This window comes from Scyliorhinus torazame, chromosome 16 (assembly GCF_047496885.1).
Source record: "Scyliorhinus torazame isolate Kashiwa2021f chromosome 16, sScyTor2.1, whole genome shotgun sequence".
Classification (NCBI taxonomy): Eukaryota; Metazoa; Chordata; class Chondrichthyes; order Carcharhiniformes; family Scyliorhinidae; genus Scyliorhinus; species Scyliorhinus torazame.
Window position 1 is genome coordinate 155199992 of NC_092722.1, and position 27281 is coordinate 155227272.

Sequence of the window (27281 nt, forward strand, 5' to 3'; positions counted from 1 at the left end):
CTTTAAGGAGTGAGAAGGCGAGTCACTTGTCATGGAATACCCAATTTCTAACCTGCTGTACATATAGTATTTATATGACTGGTCCAGTGAAGTTTCAGATCAATGGTGACTTTGAGAATGTTAATGTAGGGAGTTCAACAAAGGTAATGCCGTTGAATGTCAATGGGTAGGTAGTTAGATTCTCACTTGTTGGAAATGGCCATGTCCTGGAACTTGTGCGGCATGAATGTTATTTGCTACTTATGAACCCCAGCCTGTCCAGGTCTCGTTGCATGTGCGCAAGGACTGTTCATTATCTGAGGAGTTGAAAATGGAGCTGAACTCTGTGAAATAATCGGTGAATATCCCCACTTCTGACCGTCTGATGAGAAGGACAATGGTGAAGCAGCTGGAGATGGTTGGCCCTAGGACACTATCCAGAGGAATTCCTGTGTGATTTCCTGGGGCTGAGATGATTGGCACCCAACAACCAAAACCATATTCCTTAGTCTGAGGTTATTCTGACCAAAGATTCTGACAGCAATGAGTAGAGCTAAACTTCCTTGTAGATTCCTGCTGTCCTCGAGTGTCTCACATTTAATTGACTATGTGCAGGTCAATGTCTTGGCACAATTTTTTTTATTATGCCACGGGATAGGCCAGCATTTATGGCCCGCTCCTAGTTGCCCGCTCCTAGTTGCCCGCTCATAGTTGCCCTTGAGAGGGTGGCAGTTAGCCGCCTTCTAAAACTGCAGCAATCCATGAGGTGCAGCTACACCCACAGTGCTGTTAGGGAGGGAATCCCAGGATTTTTACCCAGCGACAGTGAAGGAACGTCAACCTTTTTCCAAGTCAGGTGGTAATCAACAGATGGTTTCTTTGCCCATCTTTGACCTGATGCCAACATGGGGTCCGGAGTCATCATTGAAGACTCCAAGGGCAAATCCCTCCTGACCGTATACTCTGTGCCAAGACCTCTAAATAGTGCCAGTCACCACCCAGAAGTGGTGATGGTGATGCATGGTGCAATTCCGTGTGTACTGGTCTGTGTCACAGCTCTCAATTTTGCCACAGATATTCATAACCTCGCAGGGCTGACAGGGGTGAATGTGCGACGATGGTGCCTGGATCGATGCTGGGTGGTCGTTCGATTTGTGTCTCATATGAGCCACACTCCCTTAAAGGGCATTAATGAAGTAACTGGGTTTTACAACATTACTGCGAGGAGCTTTTTAATTCCAGATTTTATTAATTGGAATTTAAATTCTGCCAGCTGCCGTGGTGGGATTTGAACGGGTGTTAGCCTGAGCCGTTGGATAGTTAGTCCAGTCACAATACGACCGCGCCACCACTTCCCATTTAATGTTTGTAACTAAAATAACTTAGAACTCCTCCTGAGCAGAGCAGAGGTGGGTGGTCTAAATCACAGTTCTAACTCTCTATAGAACTAATGACCTGAAGAGCTGAAGATAACATTAAATTGTCTACCCCTTCAAAGCACTTCACAAAAGAAACTAAAATAGCAGTAAAGTTTGCTACTTAAAGATTATATGTGTATGCTCCAATATTGAAGTGGAAAATTGTAAGTAGTGGTTGCTTTGTAACATTTGATAAATTATTATTATAGAGGTCTGCAGCCTATTGTGGTTTCCCCTCTCTGCTTTCTCCACTTAAACATTGGGAAGAGTAAAGCTGGGGAGTAACTTTTACCTGCCCCTGCAGGGGATGGTGAGGGGGAGTCACACAAAATGAAGTGGGCACCCATCCTACCATCTTTGTGCCCACCCCAGAGCTGACCCCTATAATACAGGGAATGGGCGGACGCCAAAGTTGGCAGCCAGCCCACCATATTTAAATAAACAACTAAGAGTCAACTCAGCTTGTTGTCAAGCCAATTAATCCTGGAAATGCACTCCCTAAGCCATAAGCCTTTCAGCGTTGGCCGCAGGGTGTGAGCGAGCAACACAATGTTTTATCTCAGGTGCTCAAAGGGCAGAGCGGAAGGCAAGAGGACTGGCTCTTTGGGTGTTGCTCTTTGCCGATCAGGGGCCAGCCTCACCCCCTTAGGTCAAACCATCCCTTCCTTCCTACCTGCTTGCTCCCTTAAACTCCCTGCCCCGCCTCCACTATCCCCTTTCCTGAACCTACCCAAAACTCCGAGCTCAAGGCCCCAGACTTACCTACTCTGGGGTCCAAAGCCTTGGGATCCTTTCCTCTCAGCAATCCCAGCAATGGCCACTGATGCCTTCCTAGCGCTCCGAGACTGACGGAGCTACCAGCCAATCGGACTGGCCGGCAGCTCCAGGGGGCGGGACCTCATTAGTACCCCCTGCAACACTTTATGTCTGGTCAGTGAAACGCGTATTGGCTCCAACCGACATGGTTTCTGGGAGGGGAGGGTGAAGGCTGTCTACCCCCATTCATTCTCCCTCCTCAATATAATAATAATCTTTATTATTGTCACAAGTAGGCTTACATTAACACTGCAGTGAAGTTACTGTGACAATCCCCTAGTCGCCACATTCCGGCACCTGTTCGGGTACACTGAGGGAGAATTCAGAATGTCCAATTTACCTATCAAGCAAGTCTTTCGGGACTTTGTGCGAGGAAACCAGAGCGCCCGGAGGAAACTCACACGCAGACACGGGGAGAACGTGCAGACTCGGCACAGACAGTGACCCAAGCCGGGAATCGAACCTGGGTCCCTCCTTTGTCTTTCGATCCCGCCACAAAGCTTTGTCATCAATTCCACTCTCCTCCCCGACCACTGATTCACATAGCAACCTCATCATCCTAATTGGTCCTGGGTAGAGTTTCTAACCACATATTTTCTCCATCTCAAAAATAATTAATCACCTTTTCAATAACATCACCCGTCTCTATCACTGCCTCAGCGAATCCACTGTTGAAATTCTCATCTATGCTTTTCTCGCCTCCAGCTTCAATTGCTCTTCAACTTGCTCCGCATCATAGAATCCATAAAGTGCAGAAGAAGCTATTCACCCCATTGAGTCTGTGCCCACTCTCTGAAAGTGCACCCTGTCAGGCCCACCACCACCTTCTGAAGAGAAACTCGGAATGGGCAATAAATGCTGGCCTAACCAGCAACACCAACAACCCGCAAGTGAATTTAAAAAGAACGTTTTGGTCTCTTTATTTAAGAAAGGATATAAATGCAATAGAAGCAGTTCCCAATAAGGGTCACTCGACTGATATCTGGGATGGAGGGAGAAGGTCATCTTATGAGGTAAGGTTATCTTATGAGGTAAGGCTGCGCCTGTATCCATTGGAGCTCAGAAGACTGCGAGATAATCTTAAAGCAACATTTAAATCCTGAGGGAACCTGGCAAGGTGGATGCTAATAGGATGTTACATCCAGTGTGAGAATAGAACCAGTTTAAAAATAAAAGGGGTCTCCTATTTAAGACAGATGAGGAGAAATTGCTCTCAGAGGGTCATTAATTTTTAGAATGCTCTTCCCTGCTCTATTCCTGTAACCCCACCTAACCTTTTGACAATAACGGGCAATTTAGCATAGCCAATCCACCAATGCACATCTTTGGACAATGGGAGGAAACCGGAGCATGCGGAGGAAACCCACGCAGACACAGGGAGAATGTGCAAACGCCACACAATTATCCAAGGTCGTAATTGAAACGGATCCCTGGCACTGTCAGGCAGCAGTGCTAAACACATTGTCACCGTGCTGCCCATCCTCTCAAGTACATCGGCATTTGCTCATCCAAAATTATGGTGTCCATGCCTTAACCCACATTGTCCCATTCTACTCAATATGCTGATGCTTACAGATCTATTTTGGCTCATGATTGATGAACACCTCCATTTTAAAATTCTCATCCTCATGTTCACGTTCCACCATTGCCTCACTCCTATGACACAATCTCTTCTTCTCATGCCTCCGGAGTCTCTCTAGAATTGATTGTTTTGACGAAACCTTTTGTTACCTCTAGCCAGGTTGGGGAATGGAAATGGTGGCAGTGATCCAGAGATTGTGGCAGGAGTGAGGGAAATGGTTTAAACCATCCAGTTGTTTAAATGGAAGAAATTATGGCTCATCCAATTCTTCGTGTAGACAAGCAGTCCGTCAAAAACAGAGGCAGTGGAAAAAGAACTGGGTGCTTGTTCTCAGTGTACACATGGAAGTTGACACAAAGTTGACAAATAGTGTCACAAAATGGCAGGATGCAGATGAGAAAGAAGAAGGGCCAATGATTTGGTAGTCCATGGACATATGGACATACAGACTTAGGACTCAGAAACAGGAGTGGGCCGTTCAGCCCTTCGAACCTGCTCATCCATTCTATAAGACCATGCTGATCTGCTTGTGGTCTCAACCTCATTACCATTTACCCCAATATCCTTTGACTCCTTTGTTAGTCAAGAATCTGTGCACTTATGCCTTAAACATACTGAATGACCCTGCCTCTACTGCTCTCTGGGAAGAGAGTTCTGAAAACTAATGACCCTCTGAGAGCAATTTCTCCTCATCTCAGTCTCAAATGGGGCACCCCTTTTATTTTTAAACTGGTTCTATTCTCACACTGGAGGTAACATTTTATTAGCATCCACCTTGTCAGGTTCCCTCAGGATTTTATATGTTGCTATAAGATTATCTTGCAGTCTTCTGAACTCCAATGGATACAGGTGCAGCCTGTCTGACCTTACCTCATAAGATAACCTTCCCCCTCCATCCCAGATATCAGTCGAGTTACCCTTATTGGGAATTGCTTCTATTACATTTATATCCTTTAATAAGGAGACCAAAACTTTTTTAAAATTCTCTTACGGGTTTTTGGTGTTGTTGGTTAGGCCAGCATTTATTGCCCATTGCGAGTTTCCCCTCGGAAGGTGGTGGTGAGCTGCAGTTTCTGTGCTGTAGGTATACCCACAGTGCTGTAACAGTAGAAATTCCAGGATTTTGACCCAGTGACAGTGAAGGAACGCCGATTATATTTCCAATTCAGGATAGTGAGTGGCTTGGAGGGGAAACTCCAGGTGGTCATGTTCCCATGCATCTGCTGCCCTTGTCCTTCTAGATGCTAGCCGTCGTGGTATGGGAGATGCTGCCTCAGGAGCCTTGGTGATTTCCTGATGTGCATCTTGTGGATGGTGTGCACTGCTGCCTCAGTGTGGCAGTGGTGGAAGGAGTGAATGTTTGTGGAAGGGGTGCCAATCAAATGGGCTGCTTTCTCTAGTGCCCAGCTTCTTGAGTGTTATTGGAGCTGCACTCATTCAGGCAAGTGGAGAGTATTCCATCACACACCTAGCTTGTGCATTGTAGATGATAGACAGGCTTTGGGGAGTCAGGAGGTGAGTTACTTGCCTCTGACTTGCTCTTGTAGCCACAGTATTTATATGACTAATCCAGTTGAGTTTCTGGTCAATGGTAACCCCCATGATGTTGATACTGTACACCGTACTCCAAATGTGGCTCACCATTACCTGTCCAACTGCAGCAAGACATCCCTACTTTTATATTCCATTCATCTTGCAATAAATTACAACATTCTATTTGCCTTCCGAATTACTCGCAGTACCTGGATACTAACGTTTTGTGACTCATGTGCCAGGACACCCGGATCCCTCTGTACCTCAGAGTTCTGCAATCTCCCTCCATTTAAATCTGTCGCTTTTCTATTCTTCCTGGCAGAAAGGCAGTATATTATTTAAGACAGAACAGCTTGGTGCTTTAAAGAAAATCCATTGCAGGTGACTGCAGGTAAATGGTCAGAGTGCAACCAAGCAAAAATAATACCATTGAGTTGCACAATGGGGAAGAGACTTTATAGAAGAATAGCATGGCTGACCATTTCAGAGGCAATTAATTGGGGCTCAGAAACATTTTTGGCACATGCTCTCAGTGGCTACCATGCTGATGATGGCCAAAGGTAAGACCTGGGAGGGAGGTTGGAGATGGCAGTGGCTGTTTGTGAGATTGGATGTATCCAGATGACTCTGTAGTATGGGGCAACACTTTTGCACCTCCTTGCTCCACAGGAAGAATCTTTAAAAATGCTTTTCTGAAGAAGACTACCTTCAGTCCCTCACCAGCTGCAGGAGCTGAGCAAGGCAGCGGACCCAACATATGACATGCTCATTGCATATCCCAATTTCAGTGATATGTAAATGATGTACTGAATACCTGCTTTAGGCAGCTGCCAAATGAGCCTGAAAAATGGCCCAACTCAATCCTTCAAAACTTCTGTTCATCAAAAGAGGCCCTCGCTCTGCCTGCTGTACACCTGTCATCTTACTGAGCTTAAAAAGCTGGCGTCTAAATTCTGTGTTTCATTTACTTTCAGATCCGAACAATTACTATCACAGGCGAAATGAAGTCACCACAACAGATGACCTTGACTTCAAACACCACAGTTATAAGGAAATGAGGCAGGTAGGAGCAGGACCCGTAATCAGAATCAGAAACAAAAATCAATGCTTCTGAACTTCAACTTAACTGGGGAAAATGTTTTCGATATTTTGCAAACAGTGCTTATTTGTTCAGGATGTGAACTGCATAAAGATGACGTGTAAGAAGATTTTTCTGCGCTCTTTAAATAAATTACCCACTTTGTGTATCTATCTGCTGCCTAACATTTAAAATCAGTTGTCGCCAATATGTACCTTTTGTTATTCTTTTGAGATACGCAACTTTCATTCAACCAGTAAAATAGTTATATACTGAACAATGCAAATGTTCTTTGCATAATATTCTGGATCAGTAATTGAAATATTGTGATTTTTTTAAAATGTGCAATTTGTACATTTTATGCTGAATTGAAAACTTCAGCTGAATTTAACCACTGTACATTTATAGGTGTTTTTATTTATATTGTTGCTCTTTTCAACCTTAGTCTATTTGCTCTGTTTAGGTCACCTTTGCTCATGAGTCGCCAGGTATCTTTATGATACCGCCACGTGGTTCAAGTTCAGGTTATGATTAATAACACAGCACACCGCTTAGTAAGGATTAAAACAACGGTCATTTATTATATACAACAAGCAATATTAATACCCTAATACTACTTTCTATATAATAAACCTATCACTACTGGCCAATACTTAACTTAGGAAGAGCCCACCAGGTCAGGGAAACAAATGGCTTGTCCAATCAAATCTGGCCCACGGGATTCAAAAGGCTGCTACAGGTCGGTGGCTAGATGTCTCTACCGGATAGCGATCGCTGGATTCAAACTTACTATACACGGTGGCTGGTCTTGCGAAGGTCTCGAGCAGGCGAAGATAAGAGAGAGAGAGATCTGAACTTGGACCTTCACTTTTATAGGGCCCAGGGGCTTCCCGCCTCCCGGGGCGGCCCTTGACCCTGAGTCCCAAGTGATTGGATTCTGTCCCCAGTCTCTGGGGTCGATGTGTCCAATGGTGAGGCGATTCCTCGATCGGGGGGTGGTTGCTCACCTGTCTTTGTTTCGGCCACTGCAGGCGCCGACAGGTCTGGCCCGGTATTCAATTGCTAATATGTTGCAATTGTTCCCGGGGATAGCCGATTTAACTGTGGATGTCTAAGTAGATTAGGTGTAAACAGTCCTGAATGCAACTGCGGATACCTGGGTTGAAGGGCTGTTGATAGCCCTGTGTATCGATCTGGGCTACCTTCCCAGAGCTGAAGCTGCAAACCTGTCTGCAGCTGCCTGCTTGTGTCTTTTTGGCTGCTTTTCCCAGCAGTCTTTCGGGTTAGCCATTTTAAACTGGGTTTTGGCCAGATTAATCGGAACGCAGCCATTTTACATGGCTACAATATCATGCTCCTGGAAGAGAGCTTCACCCTCAGCAGCTTCTTGCCAATGGTTCTGGTGCACCAGGCCCAATATTGTAAATTATTTTGTTTGAAGGATCATACCAAGAACATATCCAAATTCTGGGTATGCAACACATGTAGGCTTAAGCTCTCGTTGGGAGTGTGAAGTCAAAAATCTACCTGTGGATAAATAACTACCTCCGGTTGGTCTTGGACCCCGACTCGTGGCTTTTCGTGGCGGTCAACACGTACCGGGGCCTGTACGCGTACACCCGTGTGCCTTTCGGAGTTTCCTCAGCATTGCCATTTTCCAGCGGCTTATGGAAAACATCTTGTGAGGCTCACCCCAGGTCGTTATCTACCTCATCGAAGTTCTAATCACAGGCTCCTCTGACCAGGAGCATTTACAGAACTTGACCACGGTTTTGCGAAGATTCCAGGAAACTGACATCTGCTTCCAGTGGGAGAAATGCATTTTTAATGGGGGCCATGTAATTTGGTTACCGAGTGGACCGCCATGGCCTTCACCCCATCGAGGGCAAGATGATGCTATCTTGCAGGCCCCCATTCTTTCCTAGAGTTGGTCAACTATTACAGGAAGTTCAAACCAGGCCATCCTTATGTCCCCCCCCATCACCCACTGTTGAAAAAGTGACAACAATAGGAGTGGGCCCAGCCCCAGCAGATGGCTTTCACAAAAGTACGATGGCGGTTATCGTCCTTCCAACTGTGGACCCATTTCGACTCCTCCAAGCCACTCATTTTTACCTGCGACACATTGCGTTATGGGGTCTGTGCTGTCCTCGCCCGCCACATGGCCGCTCCACAGCTTCCGCGTCCAGTACTCCTGCGGACACCGAGCAAAGCTACGCCCAGACAGAGAAGGAGGGTTTGGCCGTTGTTTTCGGTGTGAAGAAATTCCACCAATATGTCTACCGGCATCCTTTTACGGTTCTGACAGACCATAAACTGTTGCTGGATTATTCAAGGAGGATCGGGTGATTCCCCCATTGCGTCTGCCCGCATCCAGCATTAGGCCTTGTTGCTGGCCGTGTATGAATATACGTTGGAACATCGGGCGGGGTCAAAGTTCCCGTACGCGCACGTGTTGAGTCGCCTTTCCCTACCCACCAGACCGCCGCTGTCACCAGACGAGGTAATCGCTGCCCTCCATTTTATGGATTCTGTACCGGTCACTGTATCGCACATCCGCCGTTGGACCCAGACGGACCTGCAACTGTCCCGCATCCGCCACATTATCCAGTATGGGACCCAGCACCAGTTTTGGCTGGACGATTTAAATGTGTTCACGGCTAAGAACGAGGAGCTGAGGGTAGAGGATGACGCAATCCTTTCGGGGACTCACATGGTGTTTCCGGAGCATGGGCGCAGCCCACTCTAGCCAGGCCTCCACAACGGACGCCCTGGGGTGTAGAAAATAAAATGCTGGCCTGCAGCTACGTCTGGTGGCCTGGAATCGACGCCGATATCCAGTGATTGGCCAAAAGTTATGTACCATGCCAAGAGCACCAGAAGTTTCTTCTCCGCTCCTCCCATGGGAATGGCCAGGTTGCCCTTGGACCTGACTCCTCATAGACGTTGCAGGCCCCTTCCAGGGACAATGTTCCTTATCATCATGGACGCCCACTCCAAGTTGCTGGAGTCCGTAGGATGCAGGCAACCACCTCAAGAGACACCATCGACTGGTTACTTTTATTACGCGTGGCATTCCGGAGGTAATCATCTCGGATAACGGCACAGCATTTACGAGCCCTGAATTTGGCTCTTTTGTGGCCACAAATGGGACCCATCAAGTGCACACCTCCCCATACCAACCGCTCTGAACTGTTTGGCCGAGCTTGCGGTGCAGGTGTTTGAACAGAGGATGCAGAAACTGACCTCCGGATCCTTGGAGATTCGATTGGCCCGGTTCCTGTTTAGTTACCGCACCACATTGTATGCAATGACGAGGGTGGCGCCGGCCGAACTCTTGATGGGTCATCGCCCCTGCACCCAGCTGGGCTTGGTCATCCTGGACCTTGCTGGGAAGGTCCCCTGTGGGCAGGAGCAGTCTGAGGCAGTCGTAGGCCGCCGCACGTCATTGCGTTGTTTCAACCCGGGCGATTCAGCGTATGTCCGAAATTTTGGCGAAGTAGTGCGTGGGTGCCAGGCGTTGTATTAGCCCAGTCCGGACCAATTTTTTATACAGTGCGCGCACAAGGCCAGGAATCCAACTGGTGCATGGACCACCTTCCCGGCTGTGCTCCCGCAGCACCGAATCCAGCCCAGGATTTCCCAGACCCAAGGGTTCCGCTGCTCCCACTGCCATTACAGCAGCCAGCGCTGCTGCCTCCGCCGTTATTCCCCGTGTCCGGATTGCGTTGAGATCCAGGACGGCGAGATGCCGGACGCAGAAATGTTGGTCTCCGACTGTGATTCTGACATGGAGGTCCAAACTCTGGCAGAAGCCACCGCGCAGATACCCGACACAGCATCAGCCACACCCACCCCACCTGGTCATTCCACGTGGAAGCGCTGTTCTTCAGTCTGGTAAACGCAGCCATGCCCCAACCCCAAGCAGACAATTCCTGAGCATCTTCCCTGGGAAAAGCGGACAAGGAGTCCCTCACGCCAATTGGCCAACGTCTGACTTCAGGAGGGGGGGGCATTATAACCCCCACGGAGACCATAATGTGGCTTACCATTCATTTCCCCGTGACCTCCAATGAACATGAACTTCCCCGGTCAAGGGTGAGGATTCCCGTTTAACGAGGGGACCCCTCACAGTATAAAAACCCCAACTTGGGTTCAGGTCAAGGAAGGAGACCCTGCAGGGAGAGGAGATTTGTGTATTGTAATGAAATAGTATCGTTTTACATCCTACTTGCTATTCATGCTTATTCTCTCGGCATAGATACTACATTTACTCATGGTTTTCTCCTTCGATACACATGGTTGTTTCCAGTAAGGAGGAACAACCCAGATTCTAAACATTTCCCAAAGAAGTAATGCGAGTTGCTGATCTTGGGTGCGATTCTCCGACCCCCCACCGGGTCGGAGAATCGCCGGGGGCCGGCGTGAATCCCGCCCCCGCTGTGTCCCGAATTCTCCGCCACCGGAGATTCGGTGGGGGTGGGAATCGCGCCGCGCCGGTCGGCGGAAATCGCACTATTCGGCGGGCCCAGCCCCGGCGATTCTCCGGTCTGCGATGGGCCGAAGTCCCTCCGCTGTCAACCCACGCCAGCCGGCGTGGATTGAACCACCTTTGGAACGGCAGGACAAGGCGGCGCGGGCGGGCTCCGGGGTCCTGGGGGGGGCGCGCGGGGCGATCTGGCCCCGGCGGGTGCCCACACGGTGGCCTGGCCCGCGATCGGGGCCCACCGATCCGCGGGCGGGCCTGTGCCGTGGGGGCAATCTTTTCTTTCCGCCTTCGCCATGGTCTTCACTATGGCGGAGGTGGAAGAGACCCCCTCCACTGCGCATGCGCGGGGATGCCGTGAGCGGCCGCTGACGCTCCCGCGCATGCGTCGCCCGGCGAAGTCATTTCCGCGCCAGCTGGCGGGGCGGAAATCAGTCCGGCTCAGGCCTAACTCCTCAAGGTGAGGACGCGGCCCCTCAAAAGATGCGGAGAATTCCGCACCTTTGGGGCGGCGCAATGCCGGACTGATTCGCACCGATTTTGGCGCCGGTCGGCGGACATCGCGTCGATTGCGGAGAATCCCGCCCCTTGTTCTGAGTTTCTCTTCTTGCATGCCCTCAGTCAGGACAAATGTGTCCTCTATTGATAAGATCCCTCTACATCCTTCTGAATTCCAGCGAGTACAGTCCCAGTCTACTCAACCTCTCCTCGTAATCCAACCCCCTCAACTCTGGGATTAACCTAGTGAATCTCCTCTGCGCACCCTCCATCGCCAGTATGTCCTTTCTCAGGTAAGGAGACCAAAACTGAACACAATACTCCAGGTGTGGCCTCACTAACACCTTATACAGTTGCAGCATAACCTCCCTAGTCTTCAACTCCATCCCTCTAGCAATGAAGGACAAAACTCCATTCGCCTTCTTAATCACCTGTTACGCCTATAAACCAACTTTTGCGACTCATGCACTAGGACACCCAGGCCTTCTGCACAGCAGCACGTTTTAATATTTTATCATTTAAATAATAATCTCTTTTGCTGTTATTCCTACCAAAATGGAGAACCTCACATTTGTCAACATTGCATTCCATCTGCCAGACCCTAGCCTATTCACTTAAACTATCCAAATCCCTCTGCAGACTTCCAGTATCCTCTGCACGTTTTGCTTTATCACTCACCTTTGTGTCGTCTGCAAACTTAGTCACATTGCACTTGGTCCCCAACTCCAAATCATCTATGTAAATTGTGAACAATTGTGGCCCAACACTGATCCCTGAGGGACATCACTAGCTACTGATTGCCAACCAGAGAAACACCCATTAATCCCCATTCTTTGTTTTCTATTAATTAACCAATCCTCTATCCATGCTACTACTTTACCCTTAACGCCATGCATCTTTATCTTATGCAGCAACGTTTTGTGTGGCACCTTATCAAAAGCAAAAGATAACAAATTGGATTAGGAGTAAGACTTAAATAGTTCAAATAACCCCAAACAACAAATGTAACAAAGAGAAAAGATTTTACTCTAGATCTTGAATTGATAAACATAAAATTCTTCCTAACATCATTAGTAAAAGCTTAAGCGAGAAGCGCACAGAAATAACATGTTGCTCGAACAAAGTTTGTACATATTTCAAGATGTATTGACGCCAGCACAATGATTAAACACAGAGCTAACATGTCCAGTAAATGACCACTTTTTTAAAATGGTGGAGCATCTATACCTGTGAATAGCCATCTTTAAGCTGGCCCACTATCGGCCATCTACTACGGCTATTATAAATAATATAAACCTATATTTATCATCAAGCTATTCTAGAGAAAGGGGAGAGAAAAGTATAGAAAGAGACAGATTCGACAGAGCCAGCACTCACTTTTCTCTCCTGCAAGAGAGTGCAGTCAAGATGGTTTGTTCCCCATTTGTTTCAACAAACAAGTCTCTTGAGACTTCTGTGACTATGTCTTTCTTACTCTTTTAAACGTTTTTAGTTAGAAATACTTTTGGATATCCATGTCTCAGTGTATTTACATTCTGCAGACTCAGTAACTCTGTTTTATACTTTAAAATGTTTGGAATAAAACCCCACTAAATATATAAACTGTACCTGTGTTAACTTGAGCAAGTTTAAAATTCCTTGAAGGTCATTAAGATGTCCTTAGCAACAAGGACCCATGCTGAAAAAGTAACGATTTAGTATTGAGCGGCTTACTCGGTGAATCTCCCACCAGAAAGTGACTGAAAGCTATTGAACTAATTTGAAAGCTTGAAGAGTAATCTCCCTCTAGTGAGAGCTGTCCTGTTTTGTATAGGAAGTTAAATAGGAACTTTTCCTCTTTTGGTGGCTTAGTTAGAAGCAGACTAGTAAGATTAATCATCCAGGTCAGAAATCCTAAATCAGTCACAAGAGCAGTTGGTAAGGGTAATGTGTGACTGAGCCATTGAGATCAGGGTTTACAGGGCAATTGGCCTCAGCAACACCAGGCTAGAAAAATAAGCCAGGCTACATCCTTTGGACCATTATCCAGAGCAACGCATTGGAAAATGTACATCATAGACTCATAGAACTGTTACGGTGCAGAAGGAGGCCATTTGGCCCATCATGTCTGCACTGGATCTCCAAATCATAGGGCAGCATGGTAGCATAGTGGTTAGCACAATTGTCTCACAGCTCCAGGGTCCCAAGTTCGATTCCCGGCTGGGTACTGTCTGTGTGGAGTCTGCATGTCCTCCGCGTGTGTGCGTAGGTTTCCTCCGGGTGCTCCGGTTTCCTACCACAGTCCAAAGATGTGCCGGTTAGGTGGATTGGCCAAGCTAAATTGCCCTTAGTGTCCAAAAAGGTTAGGTGGGGGTTGCTGGGTTGCGGGGATAGGGTAGATAAGTGGGCTTGAGTGGGTTGCTCTTTGTAAGGGCCGGTGCAGACTCAATGGGCCGAATGGCCTCCTTCTTCACTGTAAATTCTATAAATTCTATGAAACAAGAATCATGTGCCATTTCCCTGTACAACTGCACATTGTTTCTATTTGAATGATCATTTAATGTCCTGTTGAATGCCTTGATTGAACCTGCCTCCACCACCTCTCCAGGCAATGCATTCCAGTCCCGAACCATTCATTGTGTGAAAACAATTTTTCTCACATCGGCTTCTTTTACAAATAACTTTCAATCTGTGCCCTTTCATTCTCGATCCTTTTATGAGTAGGAACAGTTTCTCCCTATTTACTACATAGAATCCCTATAGTGCAGAAGGAGGCCATTCGGCCCATTGAGTCTGCATCAACTCTCTGAAAGAGTACTCCACCCAAGCCCACTTCCCCACCTTATTCCTATAACCCTTTAACATCCCTGGACACTAAGGGACAATTTAGCATGACCAATCCACCTAACCTGCACATCTTTGGACTGTGAGAGGAAACCGAAGCAACCGGGGGAAACACATGCAGACACGGGGAGAAAATGCAAACTCCACACAGACAGTCACCCGAGGCCAGAATTGAACCCAGATCCCTGGTGAAGCAGCAGTGCGAACCCCTGTGCCTCCGTGCTGCCCCTCTGTCCAGCCTGCTCATGATTTGAACATCTTTATCAAATCTCCTCTTTGCTTTCTTCTCTCCAAGGAGAACAGTTCCAACCTCTCCAATGTATCCACATATCTGAAGTTTCTGATCCCTGGAACCATCCTTGTAAACCTCCTCTGCACTCTCTCCAATGCGTTAACATGCTTCCTGTAGTGTGGCACCCAGAAATGCACCCAGTATCCCAGCTGAGGTCTAACTAGTGCCTTGTATAATTCAGCATAACCTCCTTGCTCTTGCATTCTATGTCCCTCTGAATAAAGCCCAGAGTACTATATGCATGTCTGGATTTGGGATGAGTTCATGATCAAGCTTGGTTATGATGCACCTTATGGTCAGAAATCTTCGAGAAGCACTTCAGTGTCACAAAGAATGCGTAACACCATATCACTCCAGAAGACAAAGAACAGAAAATTTGGCAAAAGTCAAATCATGGAAAGACGCAAGAGGCTTTGTCCCATCCACCCACCTTCTAGAGATCAGGAACATCCATTTGACCTCCGACAGAATAACCGCTCTCTAATTCCCAAGATTTTCTAACAAAGCTCCAGGATAGTTATCTCATGATTTAACCTTTCTACCCTGGTCTGTTGCTCTCCAAAACCTCCTCAGCTACCCACCTCCCTGTATTTCTGCCATCTCTCAGCTGTTCAAAAACTGCCATGTGCGATAGAACGTTTAGACGTCTCAGTCTACATTTATTCCTATAGGCTCCAATTCCTCTTCGCAACAGGGTATTTGCTGAGCTGCTTTTTTAAGGAATTAACCTTTTAGCCTTATCTACTTTTGTTTAAACTCTGTTCCAGTCTGCAGAGGAAAATGTTCTAATCCACTCGCCTAACACTTACATAGTACTAATGACCTGACAATGGACAAAGGCAGAGTGGGAAATTGCAGATAAAGTTGTTTTCATACCGCTTTGTGGGTTTTGGGAGAGCAACACTACAACCAATTTATTTTCACTTGCAACCTGTTCACATTTCTCCCCTCTTGTACATCAAACACCAGTCAGCATATCTGACAAGTGGAGCAAGTAAATTTGGCAGGGATTCACGGAAAAAAGGCTCCACTGACATCGGAATAAAAGTCAGGCAGTTGATTTTTCTGTATACAGTGGATAGAGAGGCAACCTTGTGTTTGCCATCAACTGCAGTTTCATCGCAGAAATGCTTTATTCCTCATGACATACAAGGTGGAGTGTTGGCAGATAGAAAGGCTTGCAATTATATAGCACCTCAGCATATCTGTTCAGATATATGACAAAGCTCGTCACATACGATGAATTACTCTGTACTGCAGGATGGTTGTGGACGCAAACATGGCTGACATTTTATGCCTTTATTTCCCCATGGCACACTGCATTATTACATCAACACATTGAATCACTGGATGATGTCCTGTTACCAGCTTAACCATTTTATGTTTTTCCATGTATCTTTAATGGGTTAAGTAAGAACTTTACTAGAAATGCAGTAAGACAGAAGAATTCCTGTAAATTTACTCTGTATAAATTACTGCTGCATAAACCACAGCAAGACAAATATAGATAAGCTGTGTTTACCTCAAGTAAAATCCCATACACACTCACCATGATCTACTCGTCTAGCTATTCTAAACGTGCCTGGCCAATAAAACATAATTACCATCCACTGGAGTTTTATATAGTCACATAAAGGTTGCCCAGTTGTAAGTTTTGCTAGTTCTAATACAAGTTTATTCGTCCCAAATGAAGTTGCAGAAATAGTTCACAATAATTAATTGCATTAACCTATCGGTGAATATTACTTTTGTGGAACTAACAACCGTCATTATCTTTATGGGGCTTAAGTTTAATTCTGAACCCACATGGCTACTTTGGTAGTTTTATTTTGACGCAAGCACTGTGAATGTACAGTTCATGAAAGACTCTTTGTATCTGAAATAAGCATAACTACTTTCAGGCTGAGTAATAAAGATGAGGGAGATAATGCTAAAAGTAAGGTTCTGTCTGTTTAATACTTTATCCCATTATAAGTCCAAATTAGCAATTCATTTACTTGTAATACTGTAATATTAATCAATTCACTAGTACTTTTACTGTATATTAATATTTAAATCAATTCATCTGAGTCTGCAAACACTGAATGCTATAACAGTGCATTCTGAGCAATTTCTCTATCTCCTGAAGATTATTATATGTCAACTAATGATAAATGGTGATTAAAGTACACACTATTCATTTATAATAGTATCCATTTCCACATTCTATTTAATAGCTTACTTGCGAGGCTCAACTGTATTTTGGATCATTTCTGCTCACACCACCAATTTGGCGATTTTCTGATCAAACTATTTTAATTCAAGTTTCTTGTTTCACCTAACTTTTCAAACACTGAACATAATTTCCGATAGATTTATATTTAGATTTATTGTCACATGTACCAAGGTACAATAAAAGGTATTGTTCTGCGTACAGTCCAGGCATATCATTCCACAAACATAGGGCATACAATAAATACACAATGTAAATACATAGACATAGACATCGGGTGAAGCATACGGAGTATAGTGCGACAAAAGTAGAGAAGATACGTAGATAGATCAGTTCAGTCCATAAGAAGGCCATTAATGAGTCTGGTAACAGTGGGGAAGAATCTGTTTTTGAATTTGTGTTCTCAGACTTTTGTATTTTATGTCCGATGGAAGAGATTGGAAGAGACAATAACCCGGGTGGGAAGGGTCTTTGATTATGCTGCCCGCTTTCCCAAACGTATGATAGTGTTTCATATGTTCTTTGCATTTGTTACTGTGCCAATTCCCAGTGCAGATCAATGCAGCACAACCCAAGCTGAAGAGATTCCTGGTAAGCCAAAGTGATGCATTGCTTTTTTAAGTACAGACCTGTGTATGAAGCTGGCAACCAAAGCAGTGTTTAACATGTCATCTCACAGTACTTGTTAGGAAAATAAGACAGCTGAAGTTAAACAGTTTTGGCTCATTGCAAACTGATGTCTACAGGCAAAATATAAAGCCGATTTTGCTTCCTCATCAAGGGCGAAATTCTCCCGAAACGGCGCAATGTCCGCCGACTGGCACCCAAAACGGCGCCAATCAGACGGGCATCGTGCCGCCCCAAAGGTGCGGAATGCTCCGCATCTTTGGCCAAGCCCCAACATTGAGGGGCTAGGCCGACGCCGGAGGAATTTCCGCCCCGCCAGCTGGCGGTAACGGCCTTTGTTGCCCCGCCAGCTGGTGCGGAAATGACATCCCCGGACGGCGCATGCGCGGGAGCGTCAGCGGCCGCTGACAGTTTCCCACGCATGCGCAGTGGAGGGAGTCTCTTCTGCCTCCGCCATAGTGGAGACCGTGGCGGAGGCGGAAGGGAAAGAGTGCCCCCACGGCACAGGCCCGCCCGCGGATCAGTGGGCCCCGATCGCGGGCCAGGCCACCGTGGGGGCACCCCCTGGGGTCAGATCGCCCCGTGCCCCCCCCAGGACCCCAGAGCCTGCCCACGCCGCCTTGTCCCGCCGTTCAAAAGGTGGTTTAATCCACGCCGGCGGGACAGGCAATTTATCAGCGGGTCTTCGGCCCATCCGGGCCGGAGAATCGAGCAGGGGGGCCCGCCAACCGGCGCGGCCCGATTCCCGCCCCTGCCGAATATCCGGTGCCGGAGACTTCGGCAACCGGCGGGGGCTGGATTCACGGCAGCCCCCGGCAATTCTCCAACCCGGCGGGGGGGGTCGGAGAATGATGCCCCTGAAGTTATTGGTTTAGAAATTCGATCGTGCTTGAAAATAGGCATGTAGTGGGTGTGGCAAAACAGTGCTACTTAATATCAATATAGACATCATACATGTGCTGCCTGCGAATGTTAATCATCCATGCACACTGCCAAAGCCACCGATGGCATCCAGTGGGGGTTTAGGGTGAGGAATGTGGGGCGAAGTTCTCTCCCAACGGCGTGATGTCCGCCGACTGGCGCCAAAAACGGCGCCAATCAGACGGGCATCGCGCCGGCCCAAAGTTGCGGAATGCTCCGCATCTTTGGGGGCCGAGCCCCAACATTGAGGGGCTAGGCCGACGCCGGAGGGATTTCCGCCCCGCCAGCTGGCGGAAATGGCGTTTGTTGCCCCGCCAGCTGGCACGGAAATGCGGCGCATGCGCGGGAGCGTCAGCAGCCGCTCTCAGTTTCCCGGCGCATGCGCGGGAGCGTCAGCGGCCGCTGTCAGTTTCCCGCGCATGCGCAGTGGAGGGAGTCTCTTCCGCCTCCGCCATGGTGGAGTCCGTGGCGGAGGTGGAAGGGAAAGAGTGCCCCCACGGCACAGGCCCGCCCGCGGATCGGTGGGCCCCGATCGCGGGCCAGGCCACCGTGGGGGCACCCCCCCGGGGTCAGATCGCCCCGCGCCCCCCCCAGGACCCCGGAGCCCGCCCACGCCGCCTGGTCCTGCCGGTAAATACCAGGTTTGATTTACGCCGGCGGGATAGGCAATTTCTGGGCGGGACTTCGGCCCATCTGGGCCGGAGAATCCAGCGGGGGGTCCCGCCAACCGGAGCGGCCCGATTCCCGCCCCCGCCCAATCTCCGGTACCGGAGACTTCGGCAGGGGCAGGGACGGGATTCACGGCGGCCAACAGCCATTCTCCGACCCGGCGGGGGGTCGGAGAATGACCCCCCAGATATCTGGCATCCTTTACACCTCTCAAAGGGGAAGCTGCAGAGACCCTGGAACAATATGCTGAACAAATGGTTTACAAATTGTGTCATTTAAGTGTTAATATAACCCAGTTGTGACAATAAAGATTATTATTATTATTATTATTATAAACGCTTTATTTTTGTGTTAAAAGTTCATCAGCAGACTGCTGTGAACTTGTTCAGTAACTTACCTCCTTAGTTCCTATTAAAATAAGAGTTAGGATCTATCAAGCCAGGTTTCACTCTGGGATCCGACTTGTCCGGTATTAACATAAGCCTGGATCGTAACAAAGTGGGGACTCTTGCGCAATACAAAAGTCCTTGAATTCTCTGGGATCTGTGAATCCTTAAAGAAACGATGTGGCGGTGCTGGGCATAGTGAATAGGATTTTCTGTGAAGTACCACACTGGTTGGAATTCAAAAATGGCTTTGACTTGCTAATACTTTTCTGGAAGCAGATGTGTCCATGGATTATTGAAATCCTTGACTAAGACTAAACTGAGAGGATTAGCAGGTAAATTGAAGGTGGAAATGAAAGGAGGATCTCGTACGGGTGATATGATTAAGGTAATGACCCAGCATTTAGAATTAAAAAGAGAGAAGTTGATGTCTCAAAGCTTAGGGCAGCACGGGAGCATGGTGGTTAGCACAATTGCTTCACAGCTCCAGGGTCCCAGGTTCGATTCCGGCTTGGGTCACTGTCTGTGCGGAGTCTGCACATCCCGTGTGTGCGTGGGTTTCCTCCGGGTGCTCCGGTTTCCTCCCACAGTCCAAAGATGTGCGGGTTAGGTGGATTGGTCATGATAAATTGCCCTTAGTGTCCAAAATTGCCCTTAGTGTTGGGTGGGGTTACTGGGTTATGGGGATAGGGTGGAGGTGCTGAACTTGGGTAGGGTGCTCTTTCCAAGAGCCGGTGCAGACTCGATGGGCCGAATGGCCTCCTTCGGCACTGTAAATTCTATGATAATCTATGAAAGCTAGAGTGAACAAAAATTCAGGTGCAAATGAAGCACCCTGAGGTAGAAAAAGAGATGAAAAAAAAACTTAATTGAAGGAAAAAGAGAGAAATGAAAATATTCAAAATGAAACAGAAGAAAGAAAAAGAAAGAACAAAAGAAAGGGAAATGCAAAAAGCTTGGGCTTTAATTCCAAAGAGAAAAATAACTCAGACAGAATGAACTGACAAAAAACAAGCTTAGATTAAAGAAAGAAAAGGGAGATCAAAGAGTCAGTCGGGTTCCACTGAGATTTTTGATTTAACGAATAATCTTCATTTAGTGCCTAAATTTACAGACAATGGAGTTGAAGGATATTTCACCTGATTTCAAAAGATAGCTGTGAGGTTTGGCGCCCAAAAGAGGCTTGGACCTTAGTGCTATAGAGTGTACCGAAAGGTACAGGTATCAATGTGTACACTAGGGTGTCAGAAGTGCAGTCCGCAGGCGATGAAAAAGTTAAAAAGGCAATTCTCAATGCTTATGAGCTTGAGCCTGAAGCTTATCCATTAAAGTTTATGACCATAACGATCAGACATTTGTTGAATTTGAAGAGAAAAATAAATGCTGTGAGATCTATGGTTTCCTTCATTAAATTTTTTTTTTAAATTGCGATTGTGAGGGCAATTATGATTATGGAATAATTCTGAGGTAGCATTCCAGTAACCATTAAGACTTATTTAGATGAGCGCCAAGTAGCAAGGATCCAAGAAGCGACAGTATTGCTGATAACCATGCTATCTCACTCAGCCAATTACGTGTGGGGAAATGGTTTAAATGGGAATCAACAGCAAAATTGGAAGAATAGAAAACCGAATGATAGAATAGTTACAAGTTGAGAGAACGGATGGAAGTACGTCAAAATAATAGAGGAGGTAGGTTAGAACCTAGAAGTGATGGAAAGGAAAATGTATGCTTCCATTGTAAAAGAAACTGGACATGCGAAAGCTAATTGTTGGAATTAATTGGGCGATCCTGTTGCACTTGTAAGAGCGCTTCAGGACTCCTCAGAAAAGGTTGTACCAGAAAGTAAATGGGTATTAAAACCGTAGCAGTGGTACATTGAAACGTGTCCTAACATAAATGCCTAAGGAGGGGAATGTGGCTTAGGGTAGTCCAGAGAATTCTTCTTGGATAACTGCTAAAGAGAGTCAGGCTACTGGAGGTTCTGGATGTTTGATCTCCTCCAACAAAATAAATCAATATGTCATATCTCGCTTGGTGGCTATAAGCATATGATGTACACACCTGCCTCATCTGGTCCATCCTATGGCCTCTTCCGCTGGAACCTCAGCTTCCTCAATGTCCTCATCATTAGAGGAAATGTGAAGTTCCTCCATCTCTTGACCTGGCAAGACACCCCCTCTTTGAGGCACTAGGTTGTGTAGAGAGCAGCAATCCACGATGATGTGCGAGACACTCTGGGGCGAGTAGTGTAGAGCCCCACCCGATCTGTCCAGACATCAAAACTGCGCCTTCAAGATACCAATGGTCTGTTCAATCAGAATGAGCAGCATTGTACCTCTCCTCTGAGGCACTTTGCGGCCGACGAACTGGCATCATCAGCCACGTCCTTTGCTGTTAGCTTTTGTGATCTAGGAGCCAAACTTGGATGTGCTAAGGACACTCAAAAGATCTGTGGCTCCTGGAAGTGACTGAAGATATCTGCTTTGCACATTGAGCAAATGGAACCTTTTCCTGTTGATGTATTGTAGTGGCTGTTGCCAGGGAGCTCTTAAAGCCACATGAGTGCAGTCAATGGCACCCTGCACCAGTGGGAATCCGGAGATTGCTGCAAAGTCCAGTGCTCTTGCAAACTGGTTGGCTTCAACTAAGGAGAACTGGACATAATTGTGCGTCTTGCTAAATAGGGTGCCTATAACCTCTCAAATTAATTTGTGAGCAAATGCTTGAGAAATCCCACAGAGATCCCCTTGGAGCCCTGGAACGAGCCACTCACAAAGAAGTTCAGAGGGACAGTCATTTTAGAGCCACTGTTAATGGGTGCCCTCCCAATCCCTGAATCATCAACTCCTGGAGAATGTTGCAGGATTGAGCCATCACATCCCGATGCAAGTGAAGGTGTCAACGGCACTGTGTCTCGATCATCTGCAGACATGAGATGGTTCTCCTGTACACCCTTCGTCTTGCTAGATGCCTCTGCTCAGTGGTTCTGGCAGCTTCTGGGTCTTCAGTTGGCCCTTGTTCGTTGGGGTGAGACTGTTCCCTTCGCCTAGCCTTCCGGCGATGGGCCCATCTTCTTCTCCTTCTCAATTGTCTAACTGCCAGAATGAAGGCAGTATTGCCTGTTCCAAGTGAGGCAACTGCCCAGGACTGTCTATGTTTTGCAGTCCCCCAGTCATGTGTCTCCGTGCTCTTTTTAAAAATTTGTTCTTGGGGCATCAATGGCTGGGCCAACATTTGTTGCCCAACTCTAATTGCCTTTGAACTGAGTGGCTTGCTAGGCCATTTCAGTGGGGGCTAGTTAAGAGTCAACTACTGAGGGTGGCATGTGGCGCAGTGGTTAGCACTGGGACTGCAGCACTCAGGACGCAGGTTTGAATCCTGGCCCTGGATCATTGTCCATGTGGAGTTTGCATATTCTCCCCATGTCTGCATGGGTTTCACCCCCACAACCCAAAGATGTGCAGGTTAGGTGGATTGGCAATGCAAAATTGCACCTTCATTGGAAAAAACAAAAATTGGGTCCTCTAAATTTATTTTAAAAAAGAAAGAGTCAACCACTGTGTGGGTCTGGAGTCACATGTAGGCCAAACCGGATAAGGATGGCAGATTTCCTTCCTGGAAGGACATTAGTGAACCAGATTTTTTAACGACAATCAGCAATGGTTTCATGATCATCATTAGACTTTTAAGTCCAGATTTTTTTTATTGAACTCAAATTCACCATCTGCCCTGGTGGGATTCGAACTCTGGACCCCAGAGCATTAGTCTGGATCTCTTGATTACTAGTCCAGTGGCAACACCACTATGCCACTGCCTCTCCTCTCTTCCCCAGTCACCCACTCCCTGTCATGTGTTTGCATTTACTCTCTTCCCCAGTAGTCCCCCCATTCAAGCCTTCTGCCTTCAAGCATCTTTTCCTGCCTCTGTCTTGTCTCAGCTCACCCCCCCGCCCATTCAAGCCTTTTCCCTCCAGCCCCTTCCAGCTACCTTCATGTGGGACTCATGCGGTAAGCCTTGGATCTGACATCCTCCTACCCCCCCGCCTCCCCTCCCTCCATTATTCCCCTGGTCTTACCTGCGCAGCCTTGGCATGGCGCCGAAGCAGCTGTAAGCACAATGCAGTGAAAGATAGTTGAATATACCTCAAGATCATGAGTGAAGTGATATTAGCCCTCTGGTCATGAATCATGCCGGTTTAATTTGCTGCCAGTGTGGCCATTTGATCTGGAGTGGTGCCTGATTCCAACAAGCTGCCTTTTTAATGAGTACTCATGATATTCCAATGGGGTGCCCGACATACCGCGCCAAGCTTCTGACCCACCATGAAAGATGGGAAACTGACTTTTTACCATTATTCACATTTTCCAATTCCACCTGTCACGATGCACGCTGTCCATGGGACAGGAAAATCCCACCCTCAGGTATGCAGAGCATGTGCGATTTTTATTGGCTATCAGATATTGCAGCCTGTGAGGCTAATAGATCTCTGCTATTGCCTGAGTTCCACCATCCGGTCCCTAAACTTATCAACACGTACAATAAGCGGCTGATACTGTGTCAAACATGCACCTTGCTCACTATCACTTCAAACATTTAATGCAAATAACATACCAGAATCCAAGTTTATTGTAATTGTTAAGACTTGAACAGGCTCCAGATACGTTGTCGTCTGTCCATTACAAAATCCCACCTGCACCAGACAACCCATCTTCTCGAAGAACCAAAACATGATCTTGAGTAAATAAAAATAAAGTGCGGAAATTTAGGGCCCCACCCGCCAGCGGTATATTCTGGACCCACCAAAGTGAATGGACCTTTGAACGGCTCGCCACATTTTACAGCCATGACCCAGCCACCGTAACTGGACCGTAAAATCCCACCGAATAATGGGACGCAGGATGAACAATAAGTTCTTTCATTTAATTAGATGGGCAATGGATTTACTGGATAAACTTGGTCACTTTACCTGATTAAGGGAAAAAAACATTTTAATGATGTAAATTATTGACAAGGTATGTAAACCATTCAGGTGTGAGAAGTTTTACTTTGTATTCAGCAAAATGCTATGAATGCTCCATTTCTTGGCAGGCCACATCTGCCAAATAACCATGCCAAAGCCACCTTGTTCTGCAGTTTCATGTCGTTCACCTATTTGAAACATTACATTCTGTTGTGACTCAATTGTAACGAATGGCAAATAAATACTCAGCTCAATGTTCAAGACAATTACATTGCATTTATTTCCTCTATTGTGCAGTGTGTGGATAATGTTTAAATTAGTACACTCTTGTCCCTTGGTGCTTATATTTTGCTGTATACCTAATTGCACGTACTAATTTTAGTCAGAAACTGAGTTTTTAAATATGTTTGGTGAATTTAATAATTTTGTTGTTTTCAACCAATAAACTAAACGGTGGGTTGTATCACCCAACATGGGCAGGCGAATGAAAGGGAACAGCATTCACCCTCTTAATCAGCTACAAACTACAATTAGGAGGGACTTGTGAGGCTACCAGAAGTTCAGCAGCTTGGCAATGAAATCCTGTAGCCAGGTATCAAGCTTACCCCTCTGCATCACATAGATGGTATGGTGGTTTAGATCATCTATAATTAGTATACGAACAACAAATTTGAACAACAGGTTTGAATCAAATCTGTCCAAGTATATTTATGTGGCAATAATGGTACTTTCAGAAGTATTAGAAGGAATGCCTTTGGGATACTTAGTGATGAATGCAATAGCACTGTCCCACAGTATAATCTCAGGGTCAATATTCACACATTTAACTATAACAGTCTGGAAAACAAATCTATGGCTGAAATATTCTCACCGGCAATAATAAACTCTGATATTTGAAATTTGTTCAAACCTGTTAGCACAAATAACCAGCAGTACAAATCATAATCAAAGTGTGATCTGTTCCTAGTATAAGTTTGTTAAGTTTGAACATTTTCAGTGGAACAGATTCAGATGTACAACAGATTTTCAATGTGAAGAACTTCTGAACTTGCTAAGTATTTGGAAAAGTGCCCACCAGCATAGGAAGTATTTGATTTTCAAATTGGATAGAATCAAATTTGCTTGACCAATTCAATTTACCTCTCAATGGTGCAAAACAATTTCAGAAATGAGCAGTAACCTGAGGCCAATTTTCTTTTTTTAGTTTTATTCAGTGATTTCTCCAAAATGCAGAGAGAGACAATTTTGAAGCATTCTCTGCTGCGAGAGAGCTGATCTTAAATTGCCTACATTCAAAATGACAACGTTTGTGAATCTGGTAAAACTAATAAATGAATCATTGTCAACAGGAACAAATTTTAAGTCACAATTATTGGCCGGACTTTCACTGCAGGCTCGAAAAAGACGAGTCGGACTAGTTCCTGACTCCCGAAATCCAAGCCTGTGTCTGAGCATCGTTCCAGCCATATCATCCAAACAATTAAACAATGCTGGTCAATGTAATCGGCAAACTACTTTTTCAGAGTGTAATAAATGGATCTTTGCCGTTTAAACAGATCCATATTACAATGCATCATCTAATTTTAACATTTCAAGTTGTCAGATCATTTTGCACTTGCCTGTCAGAATGTTCCTGATACTTCAGCAGGCTTCCCCTAGTGGTCACTAACTCTCCAACAAGGCATGTTTCTTAGTGCTTACAAAACCCGCACACAAAACCTGTGGGGGCAGGAAATTTCCTATTGGGTTTAGTGACAACCTCAACTTCAGAATAGATGCTTGTGGAATCATATAACCCAAGGCCTTCCTGATTTGTAAAAAGGCCATGCAAAAATAGCATGGGGTCAGGAAGACCCTATTTCCACCAGATGAGTAAGAAGACTTACAGCACCAGGTTAAAGTCCAACAGGTTTGTTTCGAAACAAACCTGTTGGACTTTAACCTGGTGTTGTAAGACTTCTTACTGATCTCACCCCAGTCCAACGCCGGCACCTCCGCATCATGCCCACCAGATTAAATTGGTCAGTGCCTGGTCACCTAGTTATGTAACCAAGATGATGGCAACAAGAACTGGTTGGCACCCCTGTACAATTAGCAAAGACAAAGTCATTTTATATGAATATGTTAAATGTTGAGCAACAGCAAATTCAACCCTTAAATTTTGACTGGGAGTGCGTGCATATATTGTACACGCAAATCGAAAATCATTGGCATGGTTCATCAACCATATAACTCTAATTGAACAATAGAAATAAACAAATACATGTAATCAAGCAAAAACCTTCAAACTAAATGTGATCTTGCCAAACAACTGTAGAATCTTAGAATAGCACGGCATAGATTATTCAGTCGATCGAGTCTGCACTTGCTCTTTTGAAGAGCAATCTAATTAGCTCCACTCCCCTGTCTTCCCCATATCACTGCAACGCTTCCTCCATCAAATAGTTAACCAATTCACTTTTTGAAGACCACTGTTTAGTAATGGCAATCAGGGAATGCATTTCAAATTCTAACCATTTGTTGCACAAAATAAGCTGTTCTCAAGTCGCCTCTGGTTCTTCTGCCCATCAGTTTAAATCTGTGTCCTCTAGTTCTTCAGTCAGCCAATGGAAACAGCTTCTCTTTTCATTTACTCTGTTTAAATACTTTACGATCTTAAGCACCTTTACCAAATCTCCTCGCACCTTTCTTTGTTCCAAGAAAAACAACCCTAGGTTCTCTAGTTTATCCAAAGTGACAATAATACTTCATCCATGGAACAATCTGAGTAGGTTTCTCTGCACTCCAGCCTAAACCTTCATGTCCTTCCGAAAGCCAAGTGCTCAGAATTGGGCAAAATATTCTTTCTGGCAGCGAACTGGTGTTTCATTTAGGTTTAGCATAACCTTCTGGCTATTTGACTTTATGTGTCTATTTATAAAATCCAGGACCCCATATGTTTCATTAACTGCTTTGTTAACCTGTCCTGCCCCATCAAAGATGCATGTACAAAGTGACG

At 46.1% G+C, this 27281-nt stretch overlaps 1 protein-coding gene across 2 annotated transcripts in view; it reads left to right on the forward strand.

Moving 5' to 3' along the window:
• The window catches only part of cpxm2 (carboxypeptidase X (M14 family), member 2), a 308110-nt gene that overhangs the window by 171694 nt on the left and 109135 nt on the right, over positions 1–27281 (forward strand). For both annotated transcript variants that reach the window (XM_072479272.1, XM_072479270.1), the window contains one exon: positions 6303–6391. In XM_072479272.1, the coding sequence (XP_072335373.1) occupies positions 6303–6391 (89 nt within the window). The remainder of the gene's footprint in view (positions 1–6302; positions 6392–27281) is intronic.